The sequence below is a fragment of the Mus caroli genome, unplaced genomic scaffold (genome assembly GCF_978045245.1).
Source record: "Mus caroli unplaced genomic scaffold, Mus_caroli_1 scaffold_3, whole genome shotgun sequence".
In the NCBI taxonomy this organism is placed as follows: domain Eukaryota; kingdom Metazoa; phylum Chordata; class Mammalia; order Rodentia; family Muridae; genus Mus; species Mus caroli.
Genome location: NW_028227258.1, coordinates 82810681 through 82827989, shown reverse-complemented (window position 1 = coordinate 82827989; position 17309 = coordinate 82810681). Strand labels below are relative to the sequence as shown.

At 42.1% G+C, this 17309-nt stretch overlaps 1 protein-coding gene across 1 annotated transcript in view; it reads left to right on the top strand.

The window, feature by feature from the left end:
* Positions 1-17309, top strand: part of Spmip2 (sperm microtubule inner protein 2) — an 84678-nt gene that overhangs the window by 58355 nt on the left and 9014 nt on the right. The window contains exons 2-3 of the mRNA XM_021157840.3: positions 595-827; positions 14619-14677. Coding sequence (XP_021013499.1) covers positions 595-827; positions 14619-14677 — 292 coding nt within the window. The remainder of the gene's footprint in view (positions 1-594; positions 828-14618; positions 14678-17309) is intronic.

Here is a 17309-nt window from a genome sequence, read left to right as displayed (position 1 = left end):
GTTTCTAAAACATATTGGGGGGGGGGCTTGAACTCTGGTTTAAGGAGCCCTATCTAGAGCAAACACCCCAGTGTCTGAAGGCTAGCCCTTGCCAATGTGGCATGGATGAGGGATTTTAGAATTGAAATGTGTCTATCTAAAACTACTTACAACCAAAGCAGTTTAGTGGGGCCATCAAGAGCCCAGCTTAGAAGGCAGTTTGGTCAGTGTGGAGCCCTTCCTTGTTTAGATTCTGAACAAAGAACCAAGCTTTATATATGCCTCCTTTTTTCCTCAATCTTAAACTGGGATGAGGGGTTACCGTCTGTCTTCTACAGCTGCTAATAGGGATTCATCGAATTAACCTGTAAAGAGCTTATAATCAGTCACACCTAGGAACATGAACAACTGCCATATTGTTGATATCCCAGTTGAAATAAAGGCGTTTTAGAAAAGAATGTGAAGGGGTTCGATCCCCAGGACCTCATAAACTGGGCTGAGATACCTGAGACCACTCACGTACCCACGAGCGTGCACAGAGAACGGGGGAAGGGAAGCGTGGGGAGAAACATTATGTAGAGGTTTTAAACATGCTTTTCTTTCTGTCTCCTTAAGGTCCAGACTACATAAAAGACCACTTGCCTAAAGTTCACCAGCATACCGCCTATATAGGAGAAAAGCGTCCAGCATTAGAGAAAACTGGAGATCTCAGATATTTATGGAGGCCTGCTTCAAACAGAAGCCTGCCAGCAAAATATAAACACGAGTACACTTGTGGAATTGGTTGGGGGATACCACAGTACAGTTTCTTCAACAGATCAAGAGTGGAAAGTGGCTTTCATATCCAGGTACCGCTCTTAGCTTCATGCTCTCTGTCGGCTCCTTGTGTTCTGATTTGAATTCATTGTGAGTTTGCATCATAGACAGTGCCAGGTCCTCGGTCACACTGAGAAGAAGTGACATTTAAGATTTTCAGGAAGGTAAGCGCTGGGGATTAACAAACTTACCAGCAGCGTGCCCTTTTAGCCATTTTAATAGACCAGAGGAGAGGTAGAAAGAAAGTATAGCTTTCTGGGCTGGAGAGATGGCTCAGTGGGAAAGAGCACACTGACTGCTCTGCCAGAGGTCCTGAGTTCAAATCCCAGCAACCACATGGTGGCTCACAACCATCTGTAATGAGATCTGATGCCTTCTTCGGGTGTGTCTGAAGACAGCTACAGTGTATTCACATACATTAAATAAATAAATAAATAAACAAATATACAAATCTTAAAAAAAGAGAATGAAGCTCTGTGCTGGGGTAGGGATGTACCAGTGTTATGTGAGTGCAGGGGCATTTGCACATATACCCTGTGCTTGCCCTGCTCTGTGAGTGGGCTGTGGGAAGAAGGCGGTGCTGAGTTTCATTCTGCAAAGCAGAAACAAAACAAAACAGTTATCAGATCTTGAATGTCACTGTGCTGAGCATGCAGTGTGTGTGAACAGGACTCGAATCCTTGTTTTGTGTGGACCACGACAGGTGCCCACACACTCATCTGGAAAACAGAAAGAAGTGGAAGTGATTTTAGAAGCAGTGTCTGAGAATTTAAATGTAGTTACAGACAGCTTTAGCATCTTCCATACACTGATGTCATATTACACAATGGCAGGATTTCCAGATTTCTTCACATTGTTTTTTGAAATTTGTTGTGTGTGCATGTGTGGTGTGCACATGAGGTGTGTGGGGGGAGTGGTGGTAGTGGAGTGTGTGTGTGTGTGTATGTGTATACATGTATGGTGTATATGTGTTATACGGGGACGATTGTGTGTGTGCATGTGTGGTATATGTGTGTTGTGTCAGTGTTTGTGCATGTGTGGTATTTGTATGATGTGTTGGTGTATATGCATGTGTGGTATATATGTGTTGTGTAGGGGTTGTGTGTGTATGCATGTGTGGTGTGTGTGTGCATGTATCGTGTATGTGTGGGGTGTGCCTGTGTGCTTTGTGTGTGTGTGTGTTTGTGTGTTCCACTAAACTGGTCTTGCTTAGCAGAAACTTTAAGCCATGAAGATTTCTGTATAAGTTCTGCCATCTTAACAGCAATTCCTGTCTCATAACAGAGTTAGATAAGTGCTGGGCGTGGTGGCACACACTTTTAATCCCAGCCCTTGGGAGGCAGAGGCAGGCGGATTTCTGAGTTCCAGGCCAGCCTGGTCTACAAAGTGAGTTCCAGGACAGCCAAGACTACACAGAGAAACCCTGTCTTGACAAGCAAAAAACAAAACAAAAAAAAAAAACAAAAAAAAACAAAAAACCAACAGTGTTAGATAGCTGCTTCTTCTTCTTCTTCTTCTTCTTCTTCTTCTTCTTCTTCTTCTTCTTCTTCTTCTTCTTCTTCTTCTTCTTCTTCTTCTTCTTCTCTTCTTCTCCGCCTCCTTCTTTCTTCTTCTTCTTCTCTTCTTCTCCGCCTCCTTCTTTCTTCTTCTTCTTCTTCTTCTTCTTCTTCTTCTTCTTCTTCTTCTTCTTCTTCTTCTTCTTCTTCTTCTTCTTCTTCCTCCTCCTCCTCCTCCTCCTCCTCCTCCTCCTCCTCTCCTCCTCCTCCTCCTCCTCTCCTCCTCCTCCTCCTTCTGCCTTCTCATATTTCGTCTTTATTTTTTATTTTTTAAAAAGGGTGAGGATACCAGTAGTTAATACAATTCTCAAGCAAGTGAAACAAGCACTGCAGGGATCAACCAACAGCAATGGGAGACCAGGAAAAGCAGAAAGTGCATGGGAAACCTTGGGAGCTGTTACTAGGGTTTGTGAAAAGTTATAAAACAACAAAGACTGCCACCAATACCAAAACTATACAACCAAAACTACACAACATTCTTACCATGACACACCATATAAATAATTACCTCTCCCTCTCTCTTTTTCTGCCCTCCCATTCTCTTTTGTCGAGACAAGGTCTATATGGCTCAGGTTGGCCTTGAACTTGTGATTCCCCTGCCTCAGCCTCCCAAATGGTTAGGACTACAGGCAGGGACAGAGAAGAGAGAGGAGGAAGGGGAGGAGACAAAGGAGGGGAGAGAAGAGAAAGAATAGAAGTGTGTGGGAGAGAGAGATTAGAGGGACAGGAAATAATAAGAGGAGAGTGGTAGCATCAACTAAGGTCACCTTACAGAGGATAGAGGGTGCCACCTAGGTGATGCCTTGTTTCCCTGCGACTTCTTGCATGTGTGTAGCCATTCCTTGCCCAACCTATTCCACATCAAAATGACCACTTTTCATTACTTACTGCAGACACTCCTCAGGGTATTGTATGCCATAACTCAGAACTGCAGTTTTAACAGAGACCCTTGCTGGGTGTGTATAGCTCCAGCAGCCGGGCTTGCTAATTTAAGTTTCAGGTCACTCTGAGACCTGCAGCCAGGATGCCCAGGCACTTCCAAGGGACTTCCACAACTATGCCTGGAGGCTACTGCCTCCTACCTGGAACCAGCTCTCTTATTTGGGGCAATAGGAGGGCTCCATGGAGGGCTCTACAGATCATGTGATATATTATCTGGCTTGAGCAGGGAGATAATAATCTCCTTGCTGAGTAACACTGGAACACTTACTATACTGTAGAGGTCAGTGAAGACGCATCACAATAACTGTGTATGTGTGTGTGTGTGTCTGTGTGTCTGTGTGTCTGTGTGTGTATATGTGTGTATGTGTGTGTATGTGTGTGTATATGTGTGTATGTGTGTGTGTGTCTATATGTGTATGTGTGTGTGTGTCTGTATGTGTATGTGTGTGTATGTGTGTGTGTGTGTATGTGTGTGTATATGTGTGTATGTGTGTGTGTCTATATGTGTATGTGTGTGTGTGTCTGTATGTGTATGTGTGTGTGTGTGTGTGTGTGTGTGTGTGTATGTGTGTTTGTATGTGTGGTATAGCTATTTCTACCTAGCCTCATGTATGTTACAATATCATAATGATACACATACACACACATACATATATATGCAATCAATCAGAAAAGCCCATTATTTTTCCTATTCTCTCAGATTTAAGAGCAGTGCATTCTTCTTGTTTAAGTGGATTTGGTCTCTGCCAAACTACGTATTTCATTTCTATAGGCATAAAATGGAGCCAATTGAAACAATGCCTGTGGCCTTCTGACTGCCTCTCCAATGGTCTGCCTATCCACCCCTGGCCTTCCTTTAACCTAAATGTCAGTAAGGTCAGCTGGCTTCCTGATGCCCGTTTTCTGCTCCTGCACTCTGACCTCATGACAAATTGATTTAAGTAGTTGCTTTCCCCACAGAAATGATGTCATATTGGACTTGGTCAGCCAGTCTTCATTGGTATGATTCCCCAAGACAACATTAAATCAATTCATTGCAATACGTATTAGAACCATTGTGTTTTACAACACAGAAATCCACCTGTATACTCATGTGTGATAAGGCTAATAGAAATTTTCCAAGCTTGGACAGTTCTGCCACAATTTTTAAAAATTTTTTTTAATTAGGTATTTTCCTCATTTACATTTCCAATGCTATCCCAAAAGTCCCCCATACCCTCCCCCCCACTCCCCTACCCACCCACTCCCACTTCTTGGCCTGGCGTTCCCCTGTACTGATCTGCCACAGTTTTAACCACCATGAATTCTACAGCATCTTCTAGGAGCTGCTTTGGACAGTTTAGTGGCATCTGAATGAATTTCTGATGATACTGAAGTTTGTCATGGCTGATGGATGGAGTTTATCCTAAATTGGCTGGTTTCTTGGACACTTTCCTCTCTAGTGAATAATTTAGGAAAGATAAATAAGAAAATACCTACAATGGACGTGTTAGTGAGAACACACTAAGAGCCTCTCTATGACAGCTCAGACTGTGATATGGACAGGTGAGCTCTTTATGTGAAGCCAGGACTTCAGCCCAGGCATGTGAGTGAAGCACACAGTAAGAGAGTAAGATACAGACTGAAATGAAAGACTGGGCTTCGGCTGCCTTCATGTGCACACCCCTGTGGCCAGTGTCCCACTGGGTCAGGTCTAGTCACCTCTTTGGCTAAAGCCTGTGTCTTTTTCTCCATATTCTGCCAGCGTTCTCCCAACTTCACACTCAACACCATTACCCACCACACCTCATCTATAAGTTGTTCGGAGGTCCCAGCCAGAGAGTGGATGGAATAATAAGTTGGTCAGGATTACTTCTGAAATTATAATCTAAGAAGTATTTTGTAGCTCTTCAAAACAAATCAAATATTATCAGTAGTATTATAGAAGCTAGAAACACACTCTCAGCAGATGAACCCATCTCTCATTGTCTCTGTGCAGTAAGACATCAAACCCAACTACAAAAATGATCATAATAATAATAATAATAATAATAATAATAATAATAATAAATGTTGCCAGTGTGGAGCTATCAAATATATAGAACATTAAAATTCAGAACTAAGGGGTATTCTTCTCACTGCAAAATTTTTCATTTATCTTTGGGTTTATTTAGAATAATGGTTAAAGCAGCCACCAGTCTTGAGACTCCTTTGGTGGTACTGGAAGTTGAAACAAGGGCTTCCCGCATTCTAAGCAAGTACACTACCTCAGCCAGAGACTTTTTAAAAGCATAAAAAGAGTCCCTCCTTTCAACCAAGTTATAGAAGACAAATAAAAAAACGTTTTTCCTAAAATAGCTATGCATGGAGTTCCCAACACCCACAGAAGACAGCTAACGACTGTCTGTAACCCAGCCCCAGGGCGTCTGACCCGCCAGTTTCCATGGACACCTGCACTCTGTCTCTGTCTCTGTCTTTGCCTCTCTCTCTCTCTCTCTCTCTCTCTCTCTCACACACACACACACACACACACACACACACACACACTTATAAGCAAGAAAAAACTATAAATCTTAAAACAGCGATGTCTTTGAAGTACTTTGTCCTGAGATGGACATGCATCTGATAGTTTGTGGTTTAACATAAAAACGATTGCGTTAACACCGTTCAGTCCTAAGTGCCGGCTACAGTAACCCTCTTTCATGGTATCGTAGGAAGCCTTAGTGAGCATGCCACACACTGACTGCCTGTGAGGGAGGCGAACCCTCCTCCTTCCTTGAAAATAATATAGTCACCCTGTTTGCCCGCTTCAACCCTCATGCTTTGTTTTGTGTGTTTTTACAAAGTTTGCATTTATGGGATTCCTCAAATAAATTGAAGAAAGTAATTTTTATATAAAGTCGTGCATGAATCTGAATGTCCAGAAAAAAAATAAATAACTATATGGCTGGTCCTCTGTAGCTGGTGTGTATGCCCCGTCCATCCTGCATTTGGGGCAGGTTTGTGAAGAAAAACAGCTTGGGGTCAGCCAGGAACAGAGAGTCACGTGATCTCCCTCACATCCAGAGTCCCTAGGAGTTGATCTCATAGAAGATGACAAGTGTAGTTACCAGAGGCCTAGGGAGAGGGTATGGGAGTGAGTTGATCAGTGAGTTAAATAGCTGTTTCAAATCTCCCAGAGAGGGATTCTGAAAGAGTTTACCATACAGAAATGAGCTACGTTTGAAGAACTAGGTCTGTCTAAAATGACTTATCTCTTTTATGCAGTATGTGCATGTATTAAAGCATCATTGTGATTTTTCAGTATCAGCTATAACAAAATTTTAAAATATAACTGATCGTTTAAAATGCAGTTCATTTGGAAATGAGGTGTCATAACAGCCAGTGGCCTGCCTCTCAGATAAGCCTGGCAGCACTCTTCACTCACTGATAGACTTTGCAGGTAGTTGTTGGTGACTTGGAAAATAAATACATCCTTGTTTTCTATCATTTGTTTTATTATGATGTGAATATATTGGAAGAAAAAAAGCAAAGGAAAAGAGCCCTGTATTATATGAAGCTGGTAAGGAAATTTTATCCCTTAGTTATAAGGCCAGCTTAAAGTACTATGCAGTGCTGACATAACATCTTGAGTATATTTCTAATGTAAGTAATGGCTTTCCCACTAATGATTAAATTTAAGTCAGAAATTAAGCACATCCCATAGACTTCCAACTAATATTATTGGATAATGACAAGAAGCTCAGAAAGGATTGATGGGCTTAGAATATGGTCCAGTAAAACTGGCCTGACTCCACAGATAAGTTCTAAAAGTTTACTGTTGGAGAATTCTGCAATTTGTACATGATCTAATACCACAAGTCCAGATGGAGAAAAGACCAAGACATCTGTTTTCTAAATCTGGCCTTGAGTCTCTCTTCTTAAGGTCACTGGAGGAAATCCTTAAAGCATTATAAATTTGCCATGATCGTTTCCTGTGTTAATCATACACAATCCTTGCAGAGTACCTCAGCTATGCTGACAAAAATGCATAGAATGTGGAGCAGATGACACCAGACATGTGGCACTCTCTCTGCATTCCCACTATTGAAGCTCACAAGCCAAGGAACCTCAGCCAAGCATGTTAGAAAGAATTCAAGAATTCATTAAGTTTAGGGAGCCTTATGCATGTGGTCCCAGCTCTGTTTGGGTGTGCTCATGTGCACACAGAAACACACACACACACACAGTACTGCAAATGAATGCTTCAGGACCTCCCTCAAGTAGGGAAGAATGCAGGGTGGGTGAAGGGGTGCTTTGCTTTGCCGTAATGTTGAGGAAGAGCCAAAGTTAAGTTTTAGTTATTGTGCAGAATGCCTCTAACCAATAAGCCCCTTGACCTAGGACAGATTCTTTCTGAAATGCAGAAGGCTTTTGTTTATGTTTTCATTCCCCTAAACAAGTCTGTGACCTGATTGCACCTGGTGTGCTTGACCACAGATAGGTGAGAGGTACCCAGGCAGGAAGTACGGCAGAATATATGCTTGCCTTGATTAGACTGATAGGAAATATGGAGGCCTTATGGGTGTGTCCTTCCAAGTCTCTGCAAAATGTACCTTATCACCTTTTCCTGGGAATCCTGAAATGGTCCTGGTCCATTATCTTGGCCAGTACTTAAGCTTGCTTCAGATTTGGCTCAAAAATTGTAGAAGTTGTCTTCCTCTTGTCAATCTTAGGTTTAACGATTGTTGAAGTTTAGAAAGTGGTTCCTGCCAGACACTGTGGTCCCAAGCCCCTGCTGGGCTTTCAGTAGCTTATTTGGCTTTGACTTTCTGGCTTTCTACAGACACTATCAGTACCACTCACTTCTCCATCCTGGTGCTTAGCATGACGTAGATGCTGATTGAGAAATGATAAAACAAAAAAATGAAATGGCCTTTGTTCTTGTGCCCAGCCTTTGTTATTCACACAGGGGGGAAAAAGTGTGCATTAGATTAGTGATCATTCTATTCAAGTTCAATGCAATCGCTCCAAAACTATTTACATTCCCTCCCCCCCCCCCCCAACCTAACTTGACAAGTGCTTTTCACAGCGAGGGAAATTTTACCACTAGAAGCAGAGCTAATTGGACAGCTAAATGGGAAAACTCACCTTGTAACTTCAGAATCAACAGCAGTAACAAGCACATTAGACAAATCCAAGAATGGATACAGTTGCAAAGGAAGCACTTGGTTAGACCAGGTTAGACCGCAGTGATTGCACATGGAGATTTGGGGAGATCCCGGTAACTTCCAAAGTGGAATCTCCTTAGTGGAATCACCAGAGGGCTCGGCGACAGGGTTGATGTCAGAAAATCAGTTGCCCACTTAACTACTCAGAACCACTCTGGCAAAGATGGGTCTGGTCTTTCTCTGAAAGGAAGTCTTAGTGTATTTTGAAGGACAGAATGCATTTGTCTCCCTGGAAGGGCACAAGGAAGAAATGAGAGAAACATACAACTTTTGAGTCAGATTTATGTTTGTGGCTTTAATGTGTGACTAGGCATGGTAGTACATGCCTAAGATGACACCATTTGGAAGACAGAGACAGGGGTTTCAGAAAGTTCAAAGCAAGCCTAGACTACACAAGACTTTGTCTTTAAAAAAAAAAAAAAAAAAACTGAATGTGGCTTACAATAAATACAGGTGGGGCCACCTGAGGTCATGGAGATGTCTGGGCCCCTGCTGCTGCCAAAGGCCATGACCAGATCCATGGTCCTACTACAGCTGAGGTCTGAGTTAATTCCATGGCCCATGCTACCATTAAAAGCCCTGTGGATGTCTGTGGTCTGTACTGCAGCCTGAAGCCATGTTGATGTCCCTGGGCCATGCTGATCTAAAGTGGCCTGCACTGCTACTTGATAGTGATGTCTGGACCTGTGCTGACACCAAGGGCCTGGGCTGGGTCTGTGGTCCCATTGCTGCTGGGAGCCATGTTAGAGGTCTGTGCTGTCACCAGAAACCATCTGGAGGCCTGTGCTCCATGTTCCTGGTGACTGTGAAGAATAAGGAGACTGATTTTGCTGTGATATGGACGACTGCAGACACACAGTTGAGAGGGAGGGACATGGAAAGATTCTATGACAATCCTACTTCTATCCCAATGACTCCCTCCCTCAAAAGTGACAGCCTAGACAGGAAGCCACTGAACAGTGCTCTGAAGTGTCTCAGGGATGCTGGTGTGGCTCTCCACAGTGGATAGAATCTGGTGTGGGGGAGAGGGGGAGGGATGGAAGGTGCTCAGCTGTATTTAAGGGTAGACCACGGACCATGCTCCAGTGCGTATATGGATAACACAAATTAGACCTTTTTCTAGTTCTTGTTTTTATTCTTACTTTTTTGGGGGAAAGAGATTACAAGGGGATGGGGTAGAAAAGGAAGGACGGGGAAATGAGTATGATTGGCTGGGATGCATGTTGTGAAATTCCCAGAGAATCAATAAAACTGTTATGTTAAATTAGAGAGAGAGAGAGAGAGAGAGAGAGAGAGAGAGAGAGAGAGAGGCAGAGTTGGCATATGTCTTTAATCCCAGCACTCAGGAGGCAGAGGTAGATGGATCTCTGACCTCGAGGCCAGCCTTGTGTACAGAGTGAATTCCAGGACAGCCAGGGCTGTACAGAGAAACCCTGTCTTGAAAAACAAAGAAAGAAACAGACAAAAGAATGCAGGTAGTATGAAAAGGAAATGGGGAATAATTAGGAAGAAGGATTAAATTGGATGGTGAATAGGAAGGAACCCAAGGTAGACGTTCCCTCTATCTGTGGGGAATGATTACTCACAGTAAAGACCTTTGAAAAAGTCATGGAAACCTAATAGTATAAAGGATTCCTAAAATGTGCAGGCTGGCCTCCAACTCAGAGATTCCCCTGCCTCTGCCTCCTGAGTACTGGGATATATATATATATATATATATATATATATATATATATATATATCCCTAATAGGAGAAGGCAAACAATACCCCACCTAGACACCAAAAACTATTAAATATAAATCCCAGACCAGGAATGGTTTACCTCTTTGGGGATTGTTTATTAGGAGGGGTCCCCTCAACCTTAAAGCATTCTAGGCTACTGCTCTTGCTTCTGGTTACCCTCTGGAACTTGACAGTAAGACCCCATGGCTAAAGAGAACACACAGTTGAGTCCTAGAACACGGAGAAATCAAGCCGGTACTGACCTGGAAGCTGCACCCCTACTGGCTGGCTTTCACAGCGCTGGAAGGTGCTATGGGTGCTCCCAGAACAGAAAGAGACTCATCAGTCTTACCCATTGGAAACCCTGTGAGCTCTGATGACCGCCAACCTGGCAAGATACACTGCTGGTGCAGTAAAGGCAGCACTGTATGAGAGTAAACAATCACTGTTTACAATTAGATTTCAGGACCACTGCGTAAGATGAAACTCATGTGTGGCACTGTGACTGAGACCAAGATGCTGTTGTGTCTTGACAGGTCATAGGCTCTAGGGGAGAATCTACTATATTATCCTGCTAAGTGGATACAGATGGGGGACTTTTATCTTCCTCCTTTTCTGTAACATGTGTTTACTAATATTTTTATAACACCTTGATTTTTACCATTTCTAAAATGGAGATTATATTGGTTTGCTATTGCTCCACAGCAAATAACCAGAAATTCAGCAATGTGATGGAGTACTATGTATCAGCTCACAGATCTATAGGTCTGATGCCTGAGGGTTTCATGACTGACTTGCTGCTCAGGTCTTCCCCAAGCTGACCGGTATCACTATCATCTCTTTCAAGTTCATATGGTTGTGGCCGACTCTACTTCCTTGTGGTAATAGGGATATGTGTTAGCCAGGAGCCATTCTCAGCTGAAGAAGGCCCAAACTCCTAACCACACAACTCATTTAACCTTCCATGTTATATCAGGTCTCATACCCCTTAACTTTACAGCATCTTTGTCAAGAAGTTTAGGGTCTTCTATGAGGTCTGGCTAAGTTAGGCTCATTGAGTCTCTCTCTCTCTCTCTCTTTTGTGTGTGTGTGTGTGTGTGTGTGTGTGTGTGTGTGTGTGTGTGTGTGTGGAGAGTAAACTTACAGCACAAACATGATGTTAGGCAAGTATTCATTAACACAGCTCCATTCCAGTCTGTTTTCAACTTTTTGTCTGGGGCCAAGGTCTCACTAAGTTGTTTATACTAGCCTAGGCACTCTGCAGCCTAGGCAGAAGTAGAAATTATGATTCTCCTGCCTCAGCCCCCTAAGTAACTGGCATTACAAGTCTACCACACTAGGCAAATCTTCTTTCCTTAAAATTCAAAGGATTTTTAGAGTCTTGATTATACTTAAAAAAGAAATCCCTTACCAGCGATCCCCTGGATCAGTATTTGATTGAATATCTGGGAAAAAAAATGTATGTTTACTAGAAAATGAGAATTCTGGGAACTATTGGACCTCTGCCTACCACAGGATTAATGGCCAACCCGCAGAGCACTGTTCTCTGCATCAAGAGGTAGGTGTGCCTCATGCTGGCATAGTATTTCTTGTAGCAGGGCTTAATAAATGGCATCTAGGGGCATTAATGTTTCTCTCTACCTGTATTCCAAAACTATATAGTGTTATAAGCACAGTAAAAACCACAATAGAATGTGCACACTACTTGAATAAAGACAGAAAGTAGCTATTGTGGCTCCATAGTTAACAGACTCACAAAAATCCAGTGATCATTGCTTATTTAAAGTTGATTTATTTGTTCAAATTATTTAAAACAATGCAGTAAAGCAACAATGACCAAAACATTCATGTCAGATCTCAAGCTTATCTGTAACAGGGCATAGAATGAAATGTGAATCAGTCTCTCTCTCTCTCTCTCCCCCTCTCTCTCGATAAAAATGCATCACAGAATCCAAGCCTTAAACACTGACATTTTCCAGAAACAATTGTTTTGTTTCAACCCTTGCTCTGAATATAAAACGAATACTTCAGATGCCCCACTCCTGCAAAGACCTTTCTGCCTTTCTTGATTCAATAATTCCAGTCTAAAATAGGCAACATTATGCAGTTTAGTGGCCCAGTCACAACAATGCGGGTGCTTGCCACTGGCTGTGGGAAGAAAGACACCGAAGGGGTTAACCGGAATATTTTGCAAATTGAGGCAAGAAGAGAACAAATCCATTAGCATAACAAAAGATAGCCTGAGGGGCTTTTTCCACTGCGCTATTTGGTACTAAGAGCCCAGTGTTAGCAAGGAAGGAGGCTGGAGAAGAAAACCTTAGTGTGTACACATTCTTGAAATGCATCGCATTGTGTCCGCTTTACTGATGAAAAAGCCCATAGTTACAGAAACGGATAACACGGTCCTTTCCAGTAAGGAAAGCTAAATCAGATACCTTCTCAAAAGCATTGGGGAACATCAGAACAAAGCCAGGATTCCTCGAAACAATCCCACAGATCACCTGAGCATGGCAGTGGTACTCTAGAGGTGGGCTGTGGGAAAAGGGGAGGCCGTAAGCAATGGCTGTCCAATCGAGCTAGCCCCAGATGGATGCAATTAATTTAATCCAATTTTAGCAGATTTTATTCATTCAGAAATGTGTCTGGCTCACAGTTGCTAGATGTAATTAGCAGGCATTTCATTTTTAGTAATACCTAGACTTATTTAAACATGGCTTCATAGTAAATGTCTAATTTGAACCTATAGTTATATTTGGTAATTGAAAATGGTGGAGGATATATAAAAGTTCCTTTCACTGACTTCCTTAAAATATTATCTCTTGGTGGATTGTATAAACATTTTAGATTCTTGCTTATTTACTTGTAGTTCTGGGATGAAACGCAGGCCCTTGTGCCTATAGGCAAGTGCTCTACCTCTGAGTTACATCCCCAGCTGAACTAATCTATCGATCAATATTTTGCTTATGAATAATGGACCAATATAAATGTGATTGTGAATCCATTAGGTTTAACACCTCAGTGAGTATCGCTGCTCAAATAAATCATGGTATATTTTGTTAATTAAAATACAAACGGGTAAGCTTTATTTCAGGTAATATAGCATTTCAACATTAACACATGGAGCTCTAAGAGATGTGGAAAAAAGATATTTTTTAGTATTTCCTAAGGAGATTTATGTTTTTGTTATTAAACATAGAGTAGCAAAAAAAATCAAAGAAGTTCATCCAAGTCTGAATATATTTGTCCAAAGATGATGATAAAATTATTTATGAATTAGTAGGCAAATCCAGTTTTCAGGGACTTAATTTTATGCTAGGAATAACCTATGCCATGACCTTTCCACCGTTTGCAGAGCACTACTTAGACATTTTCTATTGGCTGATGGATGAACCCTTCCTTTTTACACGCTTTTTCTGTGTGAGAGTCCAGGCTGCCATTTTGGGTCACGTGAGCAAGCAGGTAGCTTACAGAAACAGCACATCCAACAACTACATGGGCAGCCTGCAAAGTCACTCTAAGTCAAAGCTTGGGCAAGAGCAGGACAGGAGGGGGAGAACGTCTGGGGTTGCAGGTTGCTGCTCAAGTTTCACCGTCGTTATTGCTATTTGTGAGTTGTTACGAATCTGGCACTTCCTATCAAATGTACTCCAAAGCAGACGTGAAATGCTTTTTGATATTTCATGTTGTAGTTTTTCAATTGTAGTACGGCAAACTGAGAAATGATTGTAAACCCAAGCCTTTGGAATATGAACATAACCGTCTTGCTTGCCAGCTTATTTAAAAAGATGGGGAGGAAGAAGCCCGCACTTCAGGATCATTCATTCGGGAATAATCTGTCACTCGAGCGCACACAGCACCGTAGCACTGTGTGGGATTCTGTGCCTTGTTTTGTTTTGGTTTTTGGTTTGTTTTTTTTTAAATGCGAAACTGATATTTAGCTAACAAATAGTTCCTCAACTATCAGAGTTTTCACATCTGCTACGGGGATCTAACGCCACCTCTTTCCTACTGTGCGGTCACATTTGCTGACTCTGTATAGCCCTCGATTGTCCCCCTAAACGATGGCTGAAAGTCCACAGCGCTGCCTCCTTCCAGAGTCAGAAAGACATGGGCTACCCAGGGACTCCAGGCTAGACCACACAATCCCTGAGCCCTTTCCCCTGCCCTCTCCGTTCACCCAGAGGAAGTGGAGCTCATAGCAACCGACCACTTCCTCTTAGTTCAGGAAGCAACAGCTACCAGTTTAGGAAGCAACCATGTCCTCTGATTTTCTTTCAGCTGAATTTAGCATCCCTACTTCGTTTGCAATCCCGACTCCCTTTCTGAGGAGGAATATAGACGCTTAGTCTTTAAACCCATGGATCCCTATTTACTAAGGAACGCCACTAACTTTTAGCTGTGCTCCTTTTACAGCATGGCGAACTAAGTCTCCGCGCGATGGACAAAATAACCCACCGCTATCAAAACCCTTGGTAAGTACACGCAAAGGTATTCCACGTTAGTTAATGAGTTTCCTTCCTGAGTTAGGGACAGCATCTTTTCCGGTTCTGAAAAGCACGCTATCATTTTAATTCTTATTGCTTCATTCATATAGCTTTGTGTGGGAGGCAGAAATCACAAAATTTTACTTCTCATGAACACAATAAATTTTAACCTTCTGCCAGTCTAATTAGGGAAAAAGACAGAGCAAGAGAACATGGTAAAGACAGAGCTAGACTAGAGCAGGGAGACTGGAGCAGCAGCTGGTAAGGGTGGACGCTGATGCGCAGAGTAGTTTCAGCTTTGTAAGTAAGCTTGCTGTGGAGAAACTATATATATATATATATATATATATATATATATATATATATATTTAGTTAAAAAGAACTCATTTCATGCTGTTGGCCTAGAAACCCCAATAATAGGTAGTCTTGGTTAATAAACATAATCTTAACAAAGTCACATAATGGCTTGAATTCATGTTGTCTTAAGGTAGCAGCTAACACAAATTAAACACGTGTAGCTCTAGGTGTGTTAAATTACCGGGAAGAGAAAATACTGGGCTTTTGTGTAGCTGAAACACAACGAAGATACCTAGAGGGGGAAGGTCAGACAAGACTAAAAGCAGAATAGTGTCGGGGGTGGGGGTGGGGCAGGGGGCGCTGCTTTTCTCCAGTTTGCATTCTTGAAAGATAGTTATCAGTGTGTACAAAAATGTTGGACTTGGTCTCTTCTGCTAACATAAAATAGATCACATAGGCCCTTGGGAGCTGAAAAGATGCCTCAGTAGTTACAAAGACTTCCTGCTCTTATAGAGGAGCGAGCTTTAGTTCCCAGTACCTGCACTGTGACGCATAACAATCTGTAACTCCAGTTCCGGAAGACAGGATGACCTCTTCTGAACTACATGGGCACTGAGCACACACATGGCATACATATATAGACATGCAAGCAAAACACTCACATATATAAAATAGAATCGAGCAAATATTTGTAAAAGTTTGTCAGGTACTGTCCAGAAGATCTCCCTGGATAACATCTGTGACTTGTTAGTGTCACAGCCACTGCTCCTGTGAACAGCCACATAGAAAGAGTTACAGTGCGTTGCATGAAAGGCATGCATTCTGTGTGAAAGATTCCACTCCCTTTGAACAGCATTGCTTACGTGTACTGTAAGTACTCTGTCAGCTCTTTCGCAGCAAGGAAAAGCACCAGAGAGAGGCTACTGGAAATTAAGGACACCTTTAACAACTGTTGGTGGTAAAAGCCTGAATGTGCTACTCTGTAAATATAAATACCTTTTTGGAAAGTATCTGAGAATCCCCGAAGCTGTGAACACCTTCCCTAGAGAGAAAAGGTTACCTTTTATTTCTAGGGACCATTCTATGCATTGTACCAAGTCATAAGGATGCAAAATGTCTATGAAAAAACATTCTCCTACTTAAGGGACTGTGAATTAAGTTTGGAATCTGAGCATACCATACGTTTAAGAAGGAAAATATCCAAATCAGCTTGCCTGTGTGAACACTGCTTAATTCTCTGTTTCTGTGACAAACTCCTGAGGGATAATCATCTTACTGAAAGAAAGGACTCACTCTGGCTCTGAGTTTTGAAGGTTCTAGTAGGACATGATCAGTTAGCATTGCTGCCTTTAGGCCAAGCTGTACTTCACAGTAAAAATCTCGTAGTAGAGCAAAGCCATTTACCCCATGAGAGATACAAGAAAGAACTAGGAACCCAAGTTTCAGTTGGGCATATTCCCAATGACCAGACCTCTCACAAGGTTCTAAGTATTATTTCTTCTTTTCTCTTCCTCCTCCTCCCGACCTCTTCTTCCCTCTCTTCCTTTCCCTCCTTTCCCTCCCTTTTAGGAATCCCAGAGACCAAGTTCAGGGGCTTAACCATGACCACACATTATACCACTGAGTGATATATACTCCCAACCCCTTAGAAGCTCTTCCACCCCACATACTGAGACCAAACCTTTAACATAGGGTCTTAGGGACCCATTCGTTTCAAACTATTACAAATTAATAAGTAGGACCATAACCAGAATATTACCAGTTAGAGAAGGTGAAATTTCATTAAATGTTGGTAGTTTCTAGATTCTTCTATGGCCTCTCGTGATGGTTCTAACAAGTCAGACATGAGTGCCTTGGAGGATGCTCATGTCTTGTGACTCTAAACTTGTACTGTTTAGAAACCCAACAGTTGTCTTAAGTTGTCAAGATAGTTTGGCTAGGGCTCTAAACTCCAGTGGTGCAGAAATGTCCAACCCCCATGGTTTTGGCTGGATTGAGGGCCTGTCTTTTCTGGGCTAGGTAGTATTCAGTCTCCCAACCAGTTTCTATGCTCTGTTCTTCTCAGACAGCAGCAGTGCTTCCCCAGTTAAAAGTCTGACTGGTTCACAATAACAAGCAAGCCAGGCTTGATGTACACAATTATATACAGCTATAAAACAACTATATGGCTTTCTTAAAAATATATGCAACATTTGTGCCCTTTTTTGGTGTATGTGTATATGTCTAGTACTGGGAAACTAACATACTTTTTAGTTTTCTTAAAACACTTTTCTAACCCTACATTTTATTTTATGTCTATGGGTGTTTTGCATATTTATCTGAA